Source organism: Biomphalaria glabrata, chromosome 10 (assembly GCF_947242115.1).
Source record: "Biomphalaria glabrata chromosome 10, xgBioGlab47.1, whole genome shotgun sequence".
Lineage (NCBI taxonomy): Eukaryota > Metazoa > Mollusca > Gastropoda > Planorbidae > Biomphalaria > Biomphalaria glabrata.
Window position 1 is genome coordinate 7,984,340 of NC_074720.1, and position 20,006 is coordinate 8,004,345.

Below are 20,006 nucleotides of genomic sequence, written 5' to 3' on the forward strand. Positions count from 1 at the left end.
TTGAAATCGTTCAAGAAAATAGTTCACTTGTGTTTCTACCTGCATCTTATTCTGAACATATTGTCAATAAAAAGTTCATGTTTGTTTAAAAGGAAGTCCTTTTCAAGTTTTGTTCAGGTTCAGCATTAAGAAATTAATGTTGTATTAAGATATTAATATTGTATTCAGCCGTTCAGTTGTACTCGGTGTTTGGAACTGCAACCCAATGACCAGTATCATCACTTTTAAATCTGTTTCTCCTTTGAGTCAAAGTTTTTAAAGGTGTTATGTTAATCATTACCAGATTATTTTATTTTATTTATCACTGACAGAATCTGGCAACTTATTGCTAGAATGAATACATTGAAAAACATTGACTAAAAACGTCAGAAACGAATGAAATCATTTGTCTAGAAGAAACGCTTTCGGAAGGTCATGAGATCTGTACTTGAGAAATGACGAGGGCTAGTGTGTAACAAATTGAATTCTGTTCTCAACGAGTGGTAGCCTAGATCTAGATCAGCATTGCTCAAGTTTTTTTCTGCCTTGGGGCCTTGTACATTACGGACACAAGTGCCGCCTCGTTGTCAAAAACAGTTGAACCCAAATGGAACACGACCTTTGCTGCTTCATTGTGTATTGTGTACAGGAATTTCAAAAGACCGGAGAGCACTGCGTTACGGTCCGGATATGTCCCCGAGGGTCGTAGCTTGGGGATCACTGATCTAGAAAACATTCCTGTCTTACTATCGTACCTATCACTACGCTTAGTCATTTCTTTCTTTCTCTGACTATACGCAGTAGCATCCCTTGCTTCAGCCCCTGATGATAGCTAGAGTGTACTGGCTTTACAGGGCCGACATTGCAAGCATTCTTTTTCTGTCACTACCAGTAACCGAGTACTCCTCAGTCTGGATTGAAGGCACTAGTTCAGGGGTGCTCAACCTGTTTCGGCCTAGGGGACATAACAATTTCCGAGAATCGTATCACAGCAACAAATAATCCAATCAAACAAAGTCTTAGCGACTTCATTAATACTGTGGGCAAAAGTTTCCGGGGAGGGGGGTGGGAGTATAACATCACCCCAAGAGCTGGATAGGGCTCGCAAGCTGTAGTTTAAGAATCACTGTAAGTAATAGAGGCGAAGGAGGGAGAAGGTGGGGTTGTTGGTACAGTACTTTTGTCTATCAGCATTTCCAGCCCACGGTACTATGCCTCTTACCTAGATATCGAGTTTTCAACCAAGACAGTGATTCTCGAACTTTTTTGAGCCGGGAACCCCCTTAAATAGACAAAACTTGCCCGCGAACCCCCCTAGAGGAATAAAGCTACACAAATGCATAATATTTATTTACAAATGTTGTATAAGGTTGATGAAATTTTATGAATGTATGTCCGGCTCAAAATCTCGCCCACACATCCCACCAACTCTCGCTGTAGCAGACGTGAAACTTGTCAATTGTAAGAATAAAATAGATAACTTGGCCATTTTAATGAATAATTAAGTCTAGGTTATTTCTTATTAAACATTAACGCACCCAACAGGTTGAGAAACATCGATATAGAGCTTCTATAGTCAGCTGGTATATATTATTTAGTTTTAACTTAGGTATAAGTCATTTCGAAGGAAGGTGCTAGATGGTTTAAGTGTTCATATGATTTGGGTATAAAGCAATTCTACAGTATATTACTAGCGGGTGAACCTATACATTAACAGGGATCTCTCAAAATGTCATACTACTTTCGTCTGGAATTCGCTCCCCTTGTTTGCGTCTTGTGGGGGCCACCAGATGTCAGGGCTTAAACAATAAAAACACAAATCAATCCGTGGCGCCATTTCTTATGGATTGCTTCCTCCGACTACTAAAGACCTTGAAATCTCGTGAACTTCCGATCTCCGGAGAGCTACGAAACAGAGCCCCCCCTCCCCCCACCCTCCTCATCCGTTTCCGTTCCCCTTTTTTTTTTTTTGACACACTTACAGTTTCACTCTCTCGTACTCACGTATATACACCGTCGCTAGTTCCGTCTTCTCCATCACATTTCCATGTTTCATTTTTCTATTTATCGGGAGGCTTAAAGCTTTCTTCCCATTCCTCCTTTCTCTCTCCCCCTCCTTGTCCCTCTCTTTCTCTTACTAACACTCTCTCCCTCTCCCTCTTTTTCAAACTCTCTCTCTCATTCTTTCTCTCTCTCTCTCCTCGCCCCCTCTCTCTCTCATTCTTTCTCTCTCTCTCTCTCACACACACACTCTCTCTCTTTCTCTCTCTCTCTCTTTCTCTCTCTCTCTCTCTCTCTATCTCTCTCTCTCTTTCTCTCTCTCTCTCTCTCTCTCTCTCTGACGTTAATCTTCAAAGGCTGACTTTATATAAACTTTATTCTACATCTATAAGGCTATCATCGTTCGAGGGTCGTGATCTAGGAAATTCACTAAAGATAATCCACTTTTATAGTGCTTATCGGCCAAATCCTAACTAAATCCATTTAGAATAGAGTGTTACTCAATTCATTAACTACTTAGTTCCAAATGATCTTTTCGTTACACAAATGCATGTTGGCTGCCTTGTGGTAGTATGCGTTTGGAACTGTCGTCTCGATGGCCTCGGGTTCAAACCTTTTTGCCGAAATCCCCCACCGCCCTTCGGGTGGTTTTGGGTTAGGATGTAATAAGCTACAATTCTGAAACAATATCCAAATAAAAAAACAAAGCCAATCTTTTTGTTTAAATATTACAGTGAGTCTGTCATATGTTAAAGACAAAAGTAAATATATCTATATGTATTGCATTGTGTAGTGTACTACTAACTGTATATAGATCTATATGTGTGTAGTACACTAAATTATATATAAATCTATATGTGTAGTGTAATAAATTGTATATAGATCTATAAATGTAGTGTACTAACTTGTATATAGATCTACATGTGTGTATGTGTAGTGTACTAAAATGTATACAGATCTATATGTGTAGTGTACTAAATTAATATCAGGATCTTTATAATTGGATTAAACGGCTTGGGAGAGTGTATAGTTCCCCTTTTCAGACCTTCAGAGGATGTAAAGGTCATCTGTTTCTGTGGCCTATGGTTTCCGAGGGTGTCATGTGACCGAGCACAACGACCAACCGCCTTTACTTTTCCCCAAATGTCAGGTACCCCTTAGAGCTGGGTGGACTCAGAGGCGCTCCAAGATACCGAAATTAAAACGCCCAGTCTTCGCCAGGATTCGAACCCGGGAACCGCTCAGCAACCTGCGCCTACCAGGAGAGTGCATGCTAAAAATAAATCCATCAGTATAAAAGAAATACTGAGTACGTCTTCTGAAGCAAGAAGCCACGAAAGGTTTGAGTTAGGCAACACATTCTACTTACGGCTTAAGTCGAGGCCTATTTTTGCACATAGTTTCAGGTTGCCTTCTGGTGAGACCAGTCGTAATGGAAGGCCTGGACTTGTGACGTTGAAACCTGTGGGCAGTTTAGGCCAATATCTCGTTTCCACAAGTCTAAAAAGTGCTCAAAAATGCTTTTTCATTACAAAACCTCTAAACAACTCGTGTATCATATTCTGTTTGACTTCCCCAGACTTGCTGATCTTCGTCTCGACAGGTTTGGGTAATCAAAAACAGCAGGGTTTCTGTCCAGGGCTTTTGGCAAGAGAGGATTTGATCCTCTCAAGCCCTCACTCAAATGGAGTTTGATAATGATGATGATTATTCATTTCGTAACTACTTGGAAACAAGAAATCGTCTTGGTGGGCAAAGGGTGGGCATAACCTAAATCCGTTTTTCGAAAAAGGCTCCATGATTTTCCTAGAAATTTCACAGTTGCTGTATACCGTTGGGGAAAGAATTACTGGCTCGTTGGCCAGATTGGGGAAACTCTGGTCGGACCGTTATAAGTTTTCAAAATAAAAAAGAAAATCAATTTTAATTTGGCTGGAGAACGAGTCAATAAAGAAATATACTTCTTCGGGTATTTGCGCATTCCTGGAAGAGTTTAATAAATTAATGACTAATTAATTGGCGCATCGTCTTCTAAGTCTAGATCTAATGATAAGATTTGGCTTGGCTACCTATGAAAGGGGGGCTCGAGGTTCGATACCCGACTCTAGCAGAGTTGTGTTTGCTGAGCGCCTAAAGGCAGCACGGAAAACCTTCACGCAGATACCACCTCCACCCACTGGTCAACAAATGAGATTGGACCATATGAAAGTAGCGCTATATAAAAGCCATAATTTATTTATTTATTTAAGATTTGATCATTTTTATTGGTTCAATCAAATGGAAATTCAGTTTGACTACAATTGAGCACCTCAGCGTTACTGTAACAATAGCAATATAACAAAAGAAACACATACACACTCACAACCAGTGTCATATGAATTAGACTTCTATGTACTTCTTGATGACAACGGATGACCTTGTAACACTCTGAACGAAAGTGGGATAAAGGAGTTTTTAAATCTTTCTGTGGCTTAATGGGTGCAGGTTGTCTTTAAGGATCGTGAGTGTTTTGGAAAAGCATCTTTTATGAAAAAGTTCTTCAAGAGATATACGATGCTTTTTTAATTAGTCTATGTCTTTGTGCCAGTGAAGTATTATCTATCTTTGGAATATTATAAAGTCTAGGTAATCTATATATTGGCTTAACCATAACTATTTCTCAGGGATTCATTTTTTTTTTTGTAATTGTAATGTTTTTCCTATTTTCTTATCCATTTTATTTTGTTCATTCCGGATACACCAGAATCTCAGTTTTTGAAAATCTCCCAAGCACAAAATTAAATGAAAACTTGTTTGTTTTTTGTCACCCTCCTTCAACAAGCACATTATGCGAAGACTAAAAACGTGATGCATAGAAGCTCCCACCATATAATTTACACACACTAAATGTATTAATGTACTCTCGCAACAAAATTGTTTTAGTCGGAGATCAATTGTCAGCATAATTATGTCGCCAGACCAAGACAATTTGCAAGGAATAATCAATCTTATATTGTATGTAGCTATAAACTCCTTATGAGCTCACTGTAATGCAGTTTGGCCTCAGTCCTGGTTTGTCTATAAGTTAACATCAGGAAATCGTACCGGCCTGTCCATTTGTGGAGCTCCACAACGTGATGTCCAGGAACATTGTTGATTAGTCCAGATTTAAGTGTTAGACATAAAAACATCAGATCAATAGGACTTCAGGCATGAACTTTAAAATAATTTCATCTTTTATAACTGTTTGAGTGTGTTGCCGAACCCTTGGCTTTGATAGTAATCAAATGATTTCAAGTACAACTATAAACCATTCTTCTTTCTTCTTCTTGAAACTGTCAGGTAGAGTTGAGACTTCAGCTCTTGGAACCCTTGGCCAGCAAAAGTGAACAAGAGCTCCCTCTCACCGGCCTGAATGAGAACAGTGTACACTGTTCTGTCTGACGGGTGGATCAGACTCGCGGCAAAAGACCGCGTACACTAAGACCCCCGCCATTTTCCCCCTCTATACCAGGCTAGCCGTGCGGGACACACCATTTATGTAACGGCCGTTTGAGGAACAGCGCCCATAAACTATGAACAGCTTTGTTCAGAAATCTGAAATACTGGTTTCTTGCGATGAACAGTAAAAACAAATCTGGTTCTGACTACTCGTTTATGCTCCGACATTGACGATGATGAGTTTATAATTGATGTGCTGCGGCGGGTATATTACAATAAACAATGTAAATGATCATGAACTATATATATATATATATATCTTTTACTGACAAGTGTTAAAGTATTGTTATAAACCTGGTGGTGGCACAGATGGGGGTGGTGGTGTGTGTGTGTAGTCAGCCGACGCAAATCGCCCCAGGCCAGCGCTAGATGAGCGGTCAAGCGTGACGAGTTACGACTGTCAGCCGAGTCGAGCGTCAACAGGACAGTTCGGGAAGGATCGCCGACGTGAACAAAGCTCAGGAGCGTCACGAGAGTTATAGTCATCTGACCACCTAGAAACGTCGAGGGGCGTTCTGTCCGGTTCGAGAAGGCCAGTAGGGACCCTATATAAAGAGCGGAGGTGTCGTAGTCAGGTCGGTTGAGAAAAGGGGCTCAATACAGCAAGGTTCAGAAAGGAGGTTCACGGCAGGGGTTCAGAACACGGTCGACTACAGCACAGTTCAGCGGTGTGGTTCTGTACGGAGCATTACGACGGTTCAGTGCGGAGTACTATCAAGTACAGTTGAGACGAACGGCGTCTTGATCTTGGTCTGCGATCGAGTCCGACACAACGACCCTAGTGTGTGAAGTCAGTCCGGAACTGTTGAACCCAGTGCAAGCCCGGAACGAGACGGAGAGGCCAGTGCAAGAGTTGATACGGCGGAACGGTGTTATTGGAGAGATATTTGTACAGTGTACGTGTTGCCAATTGTACAGTATTGGCTGTTATTTACCAACTATTAAAGTGTTACGTTACTTTGGAGCCCTGAGTTGTCAAGTTCTTTAAGTTGGTGGTGTATGGTGCAGTTTGCAGAGAGCCTGGATAGTGAGATTCGTAACAGTATTTTAAACTCCCACCTCGGTTTTTTTTCCTCCACTAAACAAGAGTTCTTCAAATGTTTTTCAGTCCGTGACAGACAAAGCTTATATTAAGTGTAATTGTATCAATTAGTTAGGATCCGTCTAAATCTTGACCAGTGATTCCCAAAGTGGTCTGCATAGACCCCCAGGGGTCTACGACAACTTTCAAGTGGTCTACGAAAAAAATTGGGGGTCAATGAGATGTAGATTGGGGTCTACGATAATGGATCTTATTTAAGCAGGTCAACACTTTAAATTGTATTTTTCATTAAAACACATATATTATTTCACAGTAGTGAATCCTTTCAATTATAATCTTCTTAATGAAATTTTACATTTATTTTTGTTTATGTTCCCACCTTATTTAAATATCTTAATTGTGTCTACATGAAACTAATATCAAATGCAGACAGTACAGTACAGAGTTGATTATTTTAAATTTGGCTTCTTTGGTTGTTTTTTTTCGTTGCCTGTATGCCTCATATGCAACAAAGTTTTAAATAATAACCCCATTTAACAACCTAGCCCGAGAAGCATTTGAGGCACTGACACCCTGATACCCTGATAAAATAAAGATTTGAAATACTTTTGAAAACTCAAAGATAAAGTTTAGAATAGACCTGCAGTGGACAAAATGTTAGCTTCAACATCATAAAGAGATGTGGGTTTACGAGCGTCTTACAATATCTCTACTTATAGTAAAATCCCGAAAACTGCACTCTATAGGCAAAAAATTCATTTTGACAGCCATTAAAGCAATTGGAAAGATCTATAATGTTCATTAAAAACTTGCATCTGATATAATACAAAGAATTCCTGTAATCAGTTCAAAGCCGCATTGGTGAAATGCATGTCTCTATAAACCTGGACGAGCTAACCTTGCTTGTTAATGAAATGTTATTATTGGCCTATATTTGTTTTATTTCGAATCAAGAAATCCACCAAGAACTTTTCCTTGCCTAGAACTTTCCACACAAAACTCCTGCACATTGAAGTAAGATGATTGTCGAAAGGATTAAGTTTGACAATATTTTTTTTCTCTTTTTAATACTGTTTCAGAATTATTGGATGCTTAAAAAACTAATCTTAAAACAAAATAGAAATCAAGCGGAAATCATAGTCCAGGGCCGGTCTTAGGCCACTGCAACCTCCCAGTGGTCCCTCGCTTTCACAGGCCAGCGCTAATTCTAGGTGTAATTATTAAATTGCAAAATATATACGAAAAATTCCAAGAAATCTCCTGAATTTATTAAAAATCTCCTGAAAACTCATAAGAACCTGCAGAAAAAAATTTTCATTTGTGGGCGTCATTCATTGCTGAAAATGCCAATCCTATAAAAGAAAAAAGGCATTGCCAGCTTTCATGTAATAAAATGTAATAATCGGGCGAATTTTCATCTTAATCTGAAGCTACAATACTTTATTTACTTTTATAGTTACTGGCATATAAATCTGCCATATGTTGCAAGGTTCGTAAAGTAAAGTTCATTTGATTGCAATTTTGTACTTAGTAAAGTCAAATTTTTTTTCTAATACAAAATCTTAATTTTCATATTGACGTAGTGGCTGGTTCGATTTATATTGAACATTTAAATGCTATCTATTCTTAGTTTCAACTAAGGTTTTGGGTATTCTGAATAAGGTAATACCTCAATAGATAATCAACCATGCTGATGACGATAAAGAGACGGATGTAGAATTACATTAAAAACTCCTGGAAATAAATACTATGAAAAGCTTATTTTTTTTATTTTTTTTTTAAAGGAAACCTCAGAATTTGCGCTATTCAGTTTTAGCTTTATCATCATAGGAATCCTTGGGCTTTATGCCTCTTTTCTTTGCCTCTTTTTTGGGCTTTATATGCCTCTTTTATGGGCCATCTTGCCTCTTTTGTGGGCTTTTTTTTTTTTTTTTTTTTTTAATATGTTTTTATTTGTAAGTTACCATAATTCACAAGTATTAAATCATAAACAATTGAAAAGTGATTAACCTAAAAATATAATAACAGTAATAGAAATATTATTTAATATCAAAGACATACTACCTAACCAATGAACCCCCTAAAGACAGAAAAATGATACAAGTATACTCTACTCCAGAACAATCAACACAATATCAGATATCCCTGACCCCCAACACCCTATTTCTGAAAAACTACATGAGCATTATACAGGTATATGAAAATCAAACTAGATAATTCTCTACCCTAAAGTCCATTATTTTTCTAAATGTTAATTCCAAGTGATTAGGATCAAACACCTTATTATTATGTAGACATTTGAGCCAGGTAGCCCAAACAAGATTCCTGTATTCGGAAACAATAATCAAGTTAAAGTTATGTATCATTTTATTTTTTAGTTTTGGCAGCTTGTTTAAAATAATAGACAAGTTAACATTTACATAATTGCCACAGTTTGCTTCCAATAGGTCCATTACAGTACTTCTAACTTGAAGGAATAATGGACATTCCAAATACATGTGTTTTTCGTTATCAGCATTTTCAAGGTGGCATAATATACATTCACGGTCATTTACCCGTCTTCTAACCATAGGGGTCATCCCAAAGATAAGTCTATAACTAATCTCTCTAGCTTTTGGTGGGATATGTTTACTGTGTAGGTTTATGAATGTGTCCTTGAATTCTGTCACCCCAAGAACTCTCCCCCACTTAATCCTATTCACTAGGCTTTCCTGTAACAGCTTTTTAAGTGTTATGTATGATTCTTTGGTTTTGTTGTGTATTAAATGTTCATTACCAGGTAAAACTCTTGAAATAGATCTGTAAAATGGATGAGTGACTGTACCAAAATAGTGAGGAGTATCATTGTGTATTGGAAGAAGACTACTTAATCTTAAACCATAATAGTAAATTGTCAAGGGAAAGTTTGTTGGGTTTCTAACTACTTGACCTACAAATTTTAGCCTTAGCGACTGTATTTTTGTTTTAATATCTTGCAAGTTTATCCCCCCATCCTCTTTGTTTTGAATGAGTGTAGTGTGCTTAATGCTCCTAATAGTGTTTTTAAATATAAAGCTTCTAATTAACTTGTTCAGCTTGTTTATGAATTTAGGAGGTGGCTCTGTAATGTTAGCTAAATAGACAATCTTTGGAATGACCAAACTATTTATCAATACAGCTCTACCAAATATTGTAGAACCTGTGTGCTGATAACGTTTAATTAAGTTTGAGGCTTTGACAAAAATATTCTCCCACTGGCCTTTACAATAGAACAAAGGATTACAGGTATAGACAATACCACAAATCTTGATTTTATCAACAATTCTGAAAGCGCAATTCTCTTTGAATTTCCATTTCCCTAGTCCCATTACAGAGGATTTATTTATATTTATTTTTGAACCACTAGCTTCTCCGAAAAGTGTAAATTTCTTTAGTATATTCTCAAGATCTTGCTCTGAAGATGGAAAAAAGGTTGTATCATCCGCATTCAATTCTGGTTATCAAAAGAAATATTTATATTATCATCTTCATATCTAGCAGGAAAATGTTTTAGGTAAGCTTTCCAATCTTTTCATTTTAAAAAAATAATGGAAATCACTTACTAAAATTTTAAATATTAAACATATTGAGCATAATATCAATATTAAAATTTTTATTATTAAAGCAAACTACTATCTTTTTTTTTTTTTTGGTGATTAGGACCACGACAGGACAAATGATGTAAATGTCATCTTTTAATAATACATATTGCTTCGTTTTAATTTAAATTTCATCATCAAATACACAAGTTTTAGAAAGCAACACATTTGAAGTTGGTGAATTTTTAAAAAATGCATAGTTACGTAAGCAAGGGGTCTACCGAAAACTGGAAAACGTGGCAAGGGGTCTACCAGACAAAAAAAGTTTGGGAACCACTGATCTAGACTAACAATAATAAATCTGTGCAATAAGAAGATAAGCGCTATTGCATGCTTTTAGCTTTCTCAACGCGCTTCGCTCCTATCACTTGTCGGAATCAGTTGGCAAAGGAAAGGGGAGGGAGAAAGATGGAAGTATCTGGATGAAGGTTAACGTGATAGATTTGTTAAAGTATTTACAAAATTTTTAAAAATACGACTTAAATTCGAACTCGAGGGCTCAAGCCTCCTAAGTTAATACGCTAACCTCTGTGCTAGCGAAGTGCTTATGAAATTAAAAGGTTTTATGGTTATTTATTGTTAGTTACAAACTACTAAACGACGACCTAATTCTCTATACAAAGTATCTGTCAAGTACAATTCCTTTCTCTTGTTCGATACCAAACAAAATATTGATTATTTATAATTAATTAACTAATTGGTGAGGTTTTTTTTTATTGATTAATGATTTGTACAACAAATAAAAAATGTAAAATTTTAACTTGATCCGAGAGAGAGAAATAATTTATACGAAAATTGTATTAGACAGACAGTTTATATAAGCTTTGTAATATAAAGGATGCAGTAATATACATTTGTGAATAAATCCTTTTATATAGTGAACAAAACTAACCAATACATTTTTGTTGCCTTAGCTCTACTAAAAATCCACTCTCTTGAAATACAGTGGTAGCTAACAAGGGAGTGGAGATATCATTCGAAACCAGTCTACTTATCATGTCTTATCATGTATCATACTTGCGTTCCCTTTTTAGAACTCTCTGTATCTGGAAAAAGGAAATGTGTCATACTTTTTAAAAAAATCATCGCCGTTTATAATTAAGGACTTTGGTTGCCCCGCAACGGCGAAGAACACTTTTGAGTAGCCGCTGAAGAAAAAGTCCCACTTACAAATTGCGCCCGGCGGACATGATGGGGATGTAGACTGCTGAGATTTATTAATACCTCTAACACTGAAGAGCTTAATAAACAGATTTAATAGACGTATTGCGAATTTGAAGTATTGGAGTTATTCTTATACTACAAACCAGTTTTTTAACAGATGGTTGGATTATTGTAATCTCTAGGTCTTCATTTTCTAGACTCTATATTATATATGTTACAGTGATAGCCAGTCATTATTGTTACGATTCTCTCTCTCTTAATCAGGCCTTCTGTAACCACTGCTAAACACAACAAATCCAGCTCAAGAACTTGCCAACAAGAGTTCTAAAATGATGTAATACTTTAATGAGTAAATAAATAAATTACAGCCAATACAACACAATTGGCAACACAATAAACTGACCACACTGTACATCAACGTACTGCCGTACTGGTACTAAACTCTACTGTCTCTCAATCTCGTCCTGGACTCATACTGCTTCACTCGAGGACTCACTCCACCCCGGACTGACTTCACGGCCGACTAACAGTCCCGGTCTCCTCGCTGTCCTGTACCGAACAGCCTAATGCACTCCCTATTTGGTCCACACAGGCTTTCGATCACATGACCATAATACGGGGGGTGTCCTAGTAGTACTGTCCCTTGTCCATTGACAGCCGTTGACCTGTGTCATTTGCCTGAGTCAAGCGTGTCGCACACACGTTAACCCTGTCGCTCCGCCAATACGGTTGCAACAATATTTATGTTTTACGGTGTAGGTCAGCGATGTCTGACCCTTAGTGTCCAGAAATAGTACAAAAATAACTTCCCTTGGGATTTGCCAACTTTTGGTTTGTAGAAAATATTGTACATTGAGACTGTAGGGGAGCAATGCTATTGTTCTATTTGAAAAAAAAATCAATATTATTATTAATAGAATACTTTCATAAAAATATATAAATAGTTTTATTTCTCTCTTATCTCTCTTTCATTTTCTCTTTCTCTTATCATGTGTGTATATATATACTTGTTACTTTAAGCAATTAATTATTGTACCTAAAATACATGAATCATTTTTTTTTAATTCCCAATCAGTGAATTATAATATTATTGTTAGTTATTTTATTGTTTGATATCGAATAAGGGAAATAACTTGTACATTTTTGAAAGATCTAGTTTTAAATGTGGAGTTCTTCCCCTTTAGATAAGCTTTGTTTTTGTTTTGTTTTTAAAAAGATTTTTTAATTATGCTTGTTTAATTCTTCTTCTTCTTCTTCATCGTTCTCATTGTTATGTTGGAGTGTTCATATGACTAGACCAATACATGAGATGAACTGCGCAGTGGTTTCCAAATCAGGGAGCTCTCCATATAGTTTTCTTTCTATTGGGGTGATTTGGGGCCAATGTCTTATACGGGCCTCTTGGTAGAGAGAGCAGTTTTGGAGGACGTGGTCGGAATTTTCTGGTGATACTCCACATGGGCAGATTTCACTGGTTCCAATTTTGAGCTTCCGGAACATGTGTTGTCGCATTCTGTTGTGTCCGGTCCTGAGTCGAAAGATTAGACGTTGGTCTTGTCGGGATAGCTTATAGTAAGCATCATCTTTCTTGTGATTTGGATGGGAGCTTGTCCATTTCTCATTTATTTTATCTACAATTAATTTCTTCATTTCTTCTGGATAGAGTGCAGAGTTTACTTGTGAGTTTGTTCTCCCACTCTTGGCGAGTGTGTCAGCCTTCTCATTTCCTGCTAGTTGTATGTGAGCTGGTATCCATTGAATGACAGTTTTTTTGCTGTTGTGGTTGAGCTTTGTGAGTGCTGTTCTGAGGTTTTTAATATAAGGGGAATCAGAGTTTTGCAGGCTTTGGAGGGTTGTTTTTGCGTCTGTTAGAAAGACAATCTGACTGTGAGGGGAACTTGGATGATTTGCTAGCATGGTAGCAGCTAGTGCTAGTGCTTCCCTTTCTGCTCTGTGACTGTCAGAGAGCTCTCCAGTTGCAAAGGATTTTTCTAGTTTTCCTCCATCTGGCCATTCGATAAGTATTCCAGCTCCTCCATTTGTGGTGGCTTTATGGGATGAGCCATCCGTGTAAACTCTGATCCACTGATTGCTAGGGTAATTTGTATGTAGAAAACAGTTCACTATTTCCTTGAGCTCTGTTGGTCTGTAATCAGATTTTTAGGTTTAGAAATTCCTGTATGAAATTGGTCCTTTTGAGACGGTTTTTGGTGCCAGTTTTGTGGATTTTTGTTCTGAGTGGGTGCCTCTCCAAGGTTTCCAATTTTGTGAATTGGGAAAGGATTTTTATTTCTCTTCTTTCATCCAGAGAGATCAGGGCAGCGGTTTCCTCCATAGCTCTTATGGGTGTTGTTTTGATTGCTCATGTCATTATCCTTAGACCAATATTTTGAACCTTGTCTATTTTTCTAAGGTTGGTTTGGGCTGCTGAGCCCCATGCTGTGGCACCATATTCTAGTACTTGTTTAATTGTTTCCTTTAAAGTTTATCTTTAAATCATTTGGGGTTTGAGTGTCAAGGGTTAATCACGCGGATCTGGTCTTTATTTATATTTTAATTTTTTAAGAACTATTTTGCAATAACGGTAAGAAAAAGTAAGAAAGAAAAATGAAAGCGATGTGGAGACATGTGGAGGGCGATCAGGGCCTTATTCACTGCAGTCCAGATAGTGCAGTCGCCCAGGCCTACCTCTTAAAAAAAAGGTGGAGGCGGCTTCCACAATCTAAAAGTAAAATTTAAAATATGCATACCAATTATAAAAAGAAGAAAATCTATATTAATGTGCAAGTACCTTAAGCTTTTCCATTGTCAGTTTGCTCTTTATTGTGGATAGGTGCCACACGAAAGCCCATCCCATGGCATCAACGTACTTAAATCCGGCTCTGGTAGCGAAATAATAGAACCTAAAAAATATCGTAAGAAAATGTACAGAGGAAGATTGCGAGAGATGTCTGAGAAGCCAAATATAGCTTATCTCACAGACCTATATATATTATACCTAGACTGGAAAACGGAAAAAAAAAGTATCTGATAATGATCAGATCACTGACCTATAAATATATAGATTGTTATGTACGTAACTCTTTTTCAAGCTTTAAAGGAAGTCGCCCGAAACTAGGAAAGTCGATCTTTTTCTGTTTTAGAAAAGTAATGATCTTTAGTTTTCAAAGTTTAGAAATTATGCAATACCATTTTGCGTTATTTTATAGTAGAGTGTTCTATTAATCACAGAACTATATATTTACGCAAATCTGTGAAATTAAGCCACTTCCTGTTAGTTTCCATGGAGATAATGTTTCGAAAACCCTAGATGTAAATAATTTACGTCTGTAGATTTTAATCATCTTATGTCCATTTAACTAGATTGATTACCTAGATCTTTCTGGATTATGTATCTAAAATTGCAAAATAACAATTTTGAGACGATTGTACTCTTTTTTCGATGTTTTAAGTTACTAGATCTAGATCTAAACATTAAATTATGTGTTACATAGGTTAGGGTTGAAAAAACAACTTCACTTCTTATAACTACTTTACAAAACAACGCCTTGTTTCAGCTTTTTAAAAAAAAATTGTCCAGTCTAGATACAATATATATATAGGTCTGTGGCCAGGGGCGTAACTAGGGATTTGGGGGCCCGGGGGGATTGACCTCTTTGGGGGGTCCCTTGCATTTTGACATTCGACATATGACATGAGATAATGTACGCAAAAATATATAAGCCCCAAATCAAATTGGTTCAGTATATCAGTAAATTTAACAAAAAGTAATCATTAAGACTCTTTTAATGAATAATACCTTTGTTTATTAGTTAAATAATGCACAAGTGACAAATCTAAATTGATATCGCTTCACGTCGTGCATTCTGTGCAGCAAAGACATCTATAACATCAACTACATCGATACTTTCTAGTATTTACTTCACTGACATTAAAACCATGATAAGTCTTTCTTGCGTCATTGTGCTCCTGAGATAGTTTTTGATGAGTTTGAGCTTTGAGAATGATCTCTCGCATGACGTAATGGAAGTGGCCTGAGTTAGCGGTATTCGGAGGAGGTTGCAAAGTTTGAGCACACGTAATTTCCATATATATGAAGCCTGTTTCCTCAATATGATTGTATAACTGTTTGTTGATGAAAAGTGCTCGTACATCAATGACATCATTGAAAAAGCGATTTGCCATTTATTTCATCATACAAACAGGAAAAGTAACACAGTTTGTCATAAGCGTGTCTTCATCTAACAGGTGTCTTGGTTCAAAAAGAAACCCAAAGGTATCCATTTTCTTTCCAGCCTTTGGAATCTGCCCTTCATCTCCATATGAAATCTGTCCAGCACATCTGTCGCAACACGTTTGAATTGCAGTTCTATTGACAGTCCTACATTAGAACTCAACTTCCCATCAAGTCTTTTCTTTCTTCTGGTTGTTTTGATTACAGGGAATCCATAGTATTCACTACCGATATGGCCCGATATGATTTTAAAATTCTCCCCCCCCCCCATCCCCCCCCCCCTCTTAGTTACGCCACCGTCTGTGGCTTATCTATACTTTATACTTCCTACTAAACCGAATAAACCAACTGGCTTGTCAATTAAGGATTAGCCTCTGTTTACGACAATGTAAATGTTCAATATAAACGATCGATGAACTTTCACATATATTCCATTCCTTTATTGATATCAATTTCATTTTTTAAAAATGTTTAATTAGCTGTCTCTTTCTATATTTCTATTGTATCAGAAGACAATGGAAGTGCCTACGCCTAGTCTAGAGATATCTTCTATGTATGCTTATGTTACATCTCCATACCATTGTTTACACTGGCAGAGGTTACACGCTTATGTATGTACTCTTTTGCTCTGCAGGTATCTGATTTTAGAGCATGTATCAGGTGGCGAACTCTTTGACTACCTGGTGAAGAAAGGTCGACTCACGCCCAAAGAGGCCAGAAAATTTTTCCGGCAAATAATTTCAGCTCTTGACTTTTGTCACAGTCACAACATTTGGTGAGTATTTGTTGAGTTGTCTAGTTGTGTACTCATCTAGTTGTGTACTCATCTAGTTGTGTACATCAAGTTTTACATCTAAATGTGTACGTCTAGTTCTACATGTAGTTGAGTACATCTAATTGTGTACTCATCTTGTTGGATACATCAAGTTGTACATCTAGTTATTAACTAGATGTATAGCTCTTGTTATACACATCTAACTATATACATCTAATTGTACAAATCTAGTTTTTCTAAAACTATTTATTTACTACTAATTGTACATCTAGTTATACACATCTAAATATAAAGCTTTTGTTGTACATACCTAATTATGTACAACTAATTGTACAAATCTAGTTTTATACAACTATTTATTTACATCTAATTCTAGAAGTTTTACACAACCATTTATTTGCACCAAATTGTACACATCTGGTTATACACAGCTGGCTAGCTGTAATGACTTGTACACATCTAATCATATATCCTACATCTGTTTGTATAAATCTAGTTTTACACATGTTTTTACATCGAATTGTATACATCAGGTGAAACACATGTAACTGTACTCATCTTATGACTTGTACACGCCTAATTATGTACATCTAACAGTACAAATCTAGTTTTACAATCTATTTATTTACACCTAGTTATAAATATCTAGCTGTACACATCTAATGACTTATAGTGAACTCTTGTCCTTGCTGAACCTGGACACCTAACAAATATTTATACGTTAAACTAATCTATTAGTGTCTGGTCTTAGTTGTTGAAAACTGTACATAGTGTATCAATTAGTTTGGATCAGTCGTGCAATTAAAATTGTAATAGATGTAGAATCTAGACTAACAATAAATCTGTGCCATTGGAAATATTTTTACCGATTGTTTTTGTTTAGCGCAATTTTTTGCTTTTAGCTTTCTCAATACGCTCTGATCCTATCACTTGTCTGGACTAGCTGGAAAGGGGTAGGGAAAGAAAGAACTGTGTATCTGGGTGATCGCTTTTTAAATGTATTTATAAAAATAAAAAACGTGAACGACCAGAATTCGAACTCGTGGGCTAAAGCCTCTCAAGCCAACACGGTAACCACTCTGCTAGCAAAGAGCGTATGAACCTGGAAGAATGTAGAGTTATCTATTGTTTCTATTTCGTGTTTGTGTTCCCTAAGCCTTAAACGACTGCCTATAAAAGAGACTAATACAGTTTATACCACTACTTCCGTCAAGTACAATTTCTTTCCCTTGTTTGAGATACCAATACAAAAAAAAATACCAATAGTTACTTTTTTTATATTTCTGAGTGGTCAGGTAAAAGAAATAATTGTGCAAAATGTTCAGCTTGGTCCGAGATTTGGTGCAGGAGAAATAAAGTGTACAAACTTTTTACCAGACAAAGTGAGTTGATATAAGCTTTGAAGTGACAGAAATGGGGGGGGGGAATAAATCTTTTATTACTTATCATCACAATACTTTCATGCATGCATCTGATGAATATTGTGAAAATGAAGTTGTAGAAAAAACACATTCAAACACTATTCTAACAATGTTTCACTTGACCCAGCTCTTACCTCTGAACTCTAACCTTAACCTTTCCTCTCCAGTCATCGAGACCTCAAGCCCGAGAACTTACTTCTGGACGAGAAGAGCAACATCAGGGTGGCAGACTTCGGAATGGCCTCCCTGCAGGTGGAGGGCTCCATGCTTGAAACAAGTTGCGGGTGAGTACCGGTCTCATGTGGACATAGTTTAGATAGTCTCTGTCAGCGCCCTCGCGGTGTGGCGGGATTACTTGCTCCCTCACTCATTGCTTGGTTCGTTAAGGATATTGGCTACCTGGGAGGTTGACTTACCGGCCAATCCGAAGTCCTTGCTTTCAACTGAGTGTTCAGTTAATCCAATGTATTTGTATAACGTGAAATAATCAAGTAGATGAGAGGATTTTTATCAGCTTTGAAGTAGTAATTTAATAATATGTATATTTTAGACACCCATTATAGAACACTCAAAATACTCTTTTAGCAAAACAAAATGTGTACAAGTAGCAGTGCTACCGGAATATCACAACACTATAGCTATTGTTCAGGAAACGTGGATGGATTTGGTTACGAGAACTGTCATTGCACCCACACGACGAAAGTCAAAGGGAAGATAAATCGAGATGCTTGGTAAAAGATAATAGATCCCCCTTTCCAGTTTCCCTATGCCTATTTTGATTTTAAAACTGTGAGTTAAGTCGTTTCGTTCTGCACAAAAGCCCCTTCCCGATTTTGTGGGATATGGGGGCTGAGTGGTGCGACAAACTTAGGAGGCCGGAGTATAAATCTGGGTGTAGACTAAGAATTTTCTATTCGATAAGGAAATTGTCTCCCTTATAGTTATATATAGTTCCTCTCCTCCCTCCTATCTCTCCTCCCTCCTCTCATAGTCCACAAAAGAGATTGAATTAGAGGACACAGATCATGTAGGAGCATAGAAGTCCAGTTAGCAGACGTGACCTATTTTAATTAACGTATAGGCGCACTAAGGAAGACAAAAAGAATCTTCATTAAAACTTTAATTTTTTTATTGTTTTAATAAACGCTATCACAATGCTAATTCTTAATTTTAAAAAAATAAAGGTTTAAGATTGCGCTACTAATTGTGGAACAGAATTAGCGATACCAAGGGACCAGTTAATTAAATGATCAGGTCAGTACACATCATGAATACGGACAAAATGGAAGGAATACTCTTTATATAAAAATCTTTTGTCTTCTTCTTTGTCACCCCTTTTAGTTAATTAAATTAACTCCTGTCTGCTAACTCAAGAAACCTGTCCGCCATTTTGCTTAAAAGAGAAAAATAATCAAATGTGATCACGTCTCCGAAGAAAGGGAGACAACTTCGCTCTAAAAGTGCAGAAATAAAGTAGGCCTAATGCGAAAAGGAAAAACAAACAGGCCTCGAGAATGAAAGTGATTTTAAAAACTTTCAAAATTTAACCTTTAGAAATCCATGACAGTATTGTTTTATATTTTATATTGTATTTTTAGAGACCCCCGGGGAAAAGACGCTATTAGTTTTGTGTGGTCTGTCTGTCCGTCCGTCCCGTTTAGATTTCGTAAACTAGAAAAGATAGTGACAATCCAACATCATAATATTTTAAACCATTCAAAGTTCTAATGCAACTACTACTTTTTTTCTTTTCTGAAAGCAAAAAAAAAAAAAAAAAATTTAAATCAATTATACAAGCAGGTTTTTTTTCATAAAAATACACCATTTTTACAACTTTTCACTATTAATAGTAACAAACACTGGAGTCTATCTAGTAAGTCTATTAAGAATGTACCATTTATTTAACACATTTATGTAAACGGTTTTAGATTTTTTGTCAATTTTTTTTTTCTGTTATACAAACTCCGCCATATGCCGGTCCCAAGCCCGGGTGAGAAAGGAGGAGGGTTTGGCGTGGGGCTAGCGACCCCACCCTGTAAAACCACTATTGCTACAGAAACGGCAAACTCGACACACAAAGCACCAGGACTAGACATGATATCAGCAGAAATGCTAAAATATGGGGGACAGTGCATTGTTAACAGAATGACTGATCTCTTAAATCTCTGTTGGCGAACTTCAAAAGTCCCAGAGGACTGGCAAAAGGGAGTGATTGTAAAGCTTCCAAAAAAGGGCAACTTGGCAGATTGCAACAACTGGAGGGGCATTACTCTCCTCTCTGTCCCAGGCAAAG

General features: G+C 37.0%; 1 protein-coding gene across 18 annotated transcripts in view; it reads left to right on the forward strand.

The window, feature by feature from the left end:
• The window catches only part of LOC106072940 (serine/threonine-protein kinase BRSK2-like), a 173,537-nt gene that overhangs the window by 88,055 nt on the left and 65,476 nt on the right, over window positions 1–20,006 (forward strand). For all 18 annotated transcript variants that reach the window (XM_056045388.1, XM_056045395.1, XM_056045399.1 and 15 more), the window contains exons 5-6: window positions 16,152–16,292; window positions 17,881–17,997. In XM_056045388.1, the coding sequence (XP_055901363.1) occupies window positions 16,152–16,292; window positions 17,881–17,997 (258 nt within the window). The remainder of the gene's footprint in view (window positions 1–16,151; window positions 16,293–17,880; window positions 17,998–20,006) is intronic.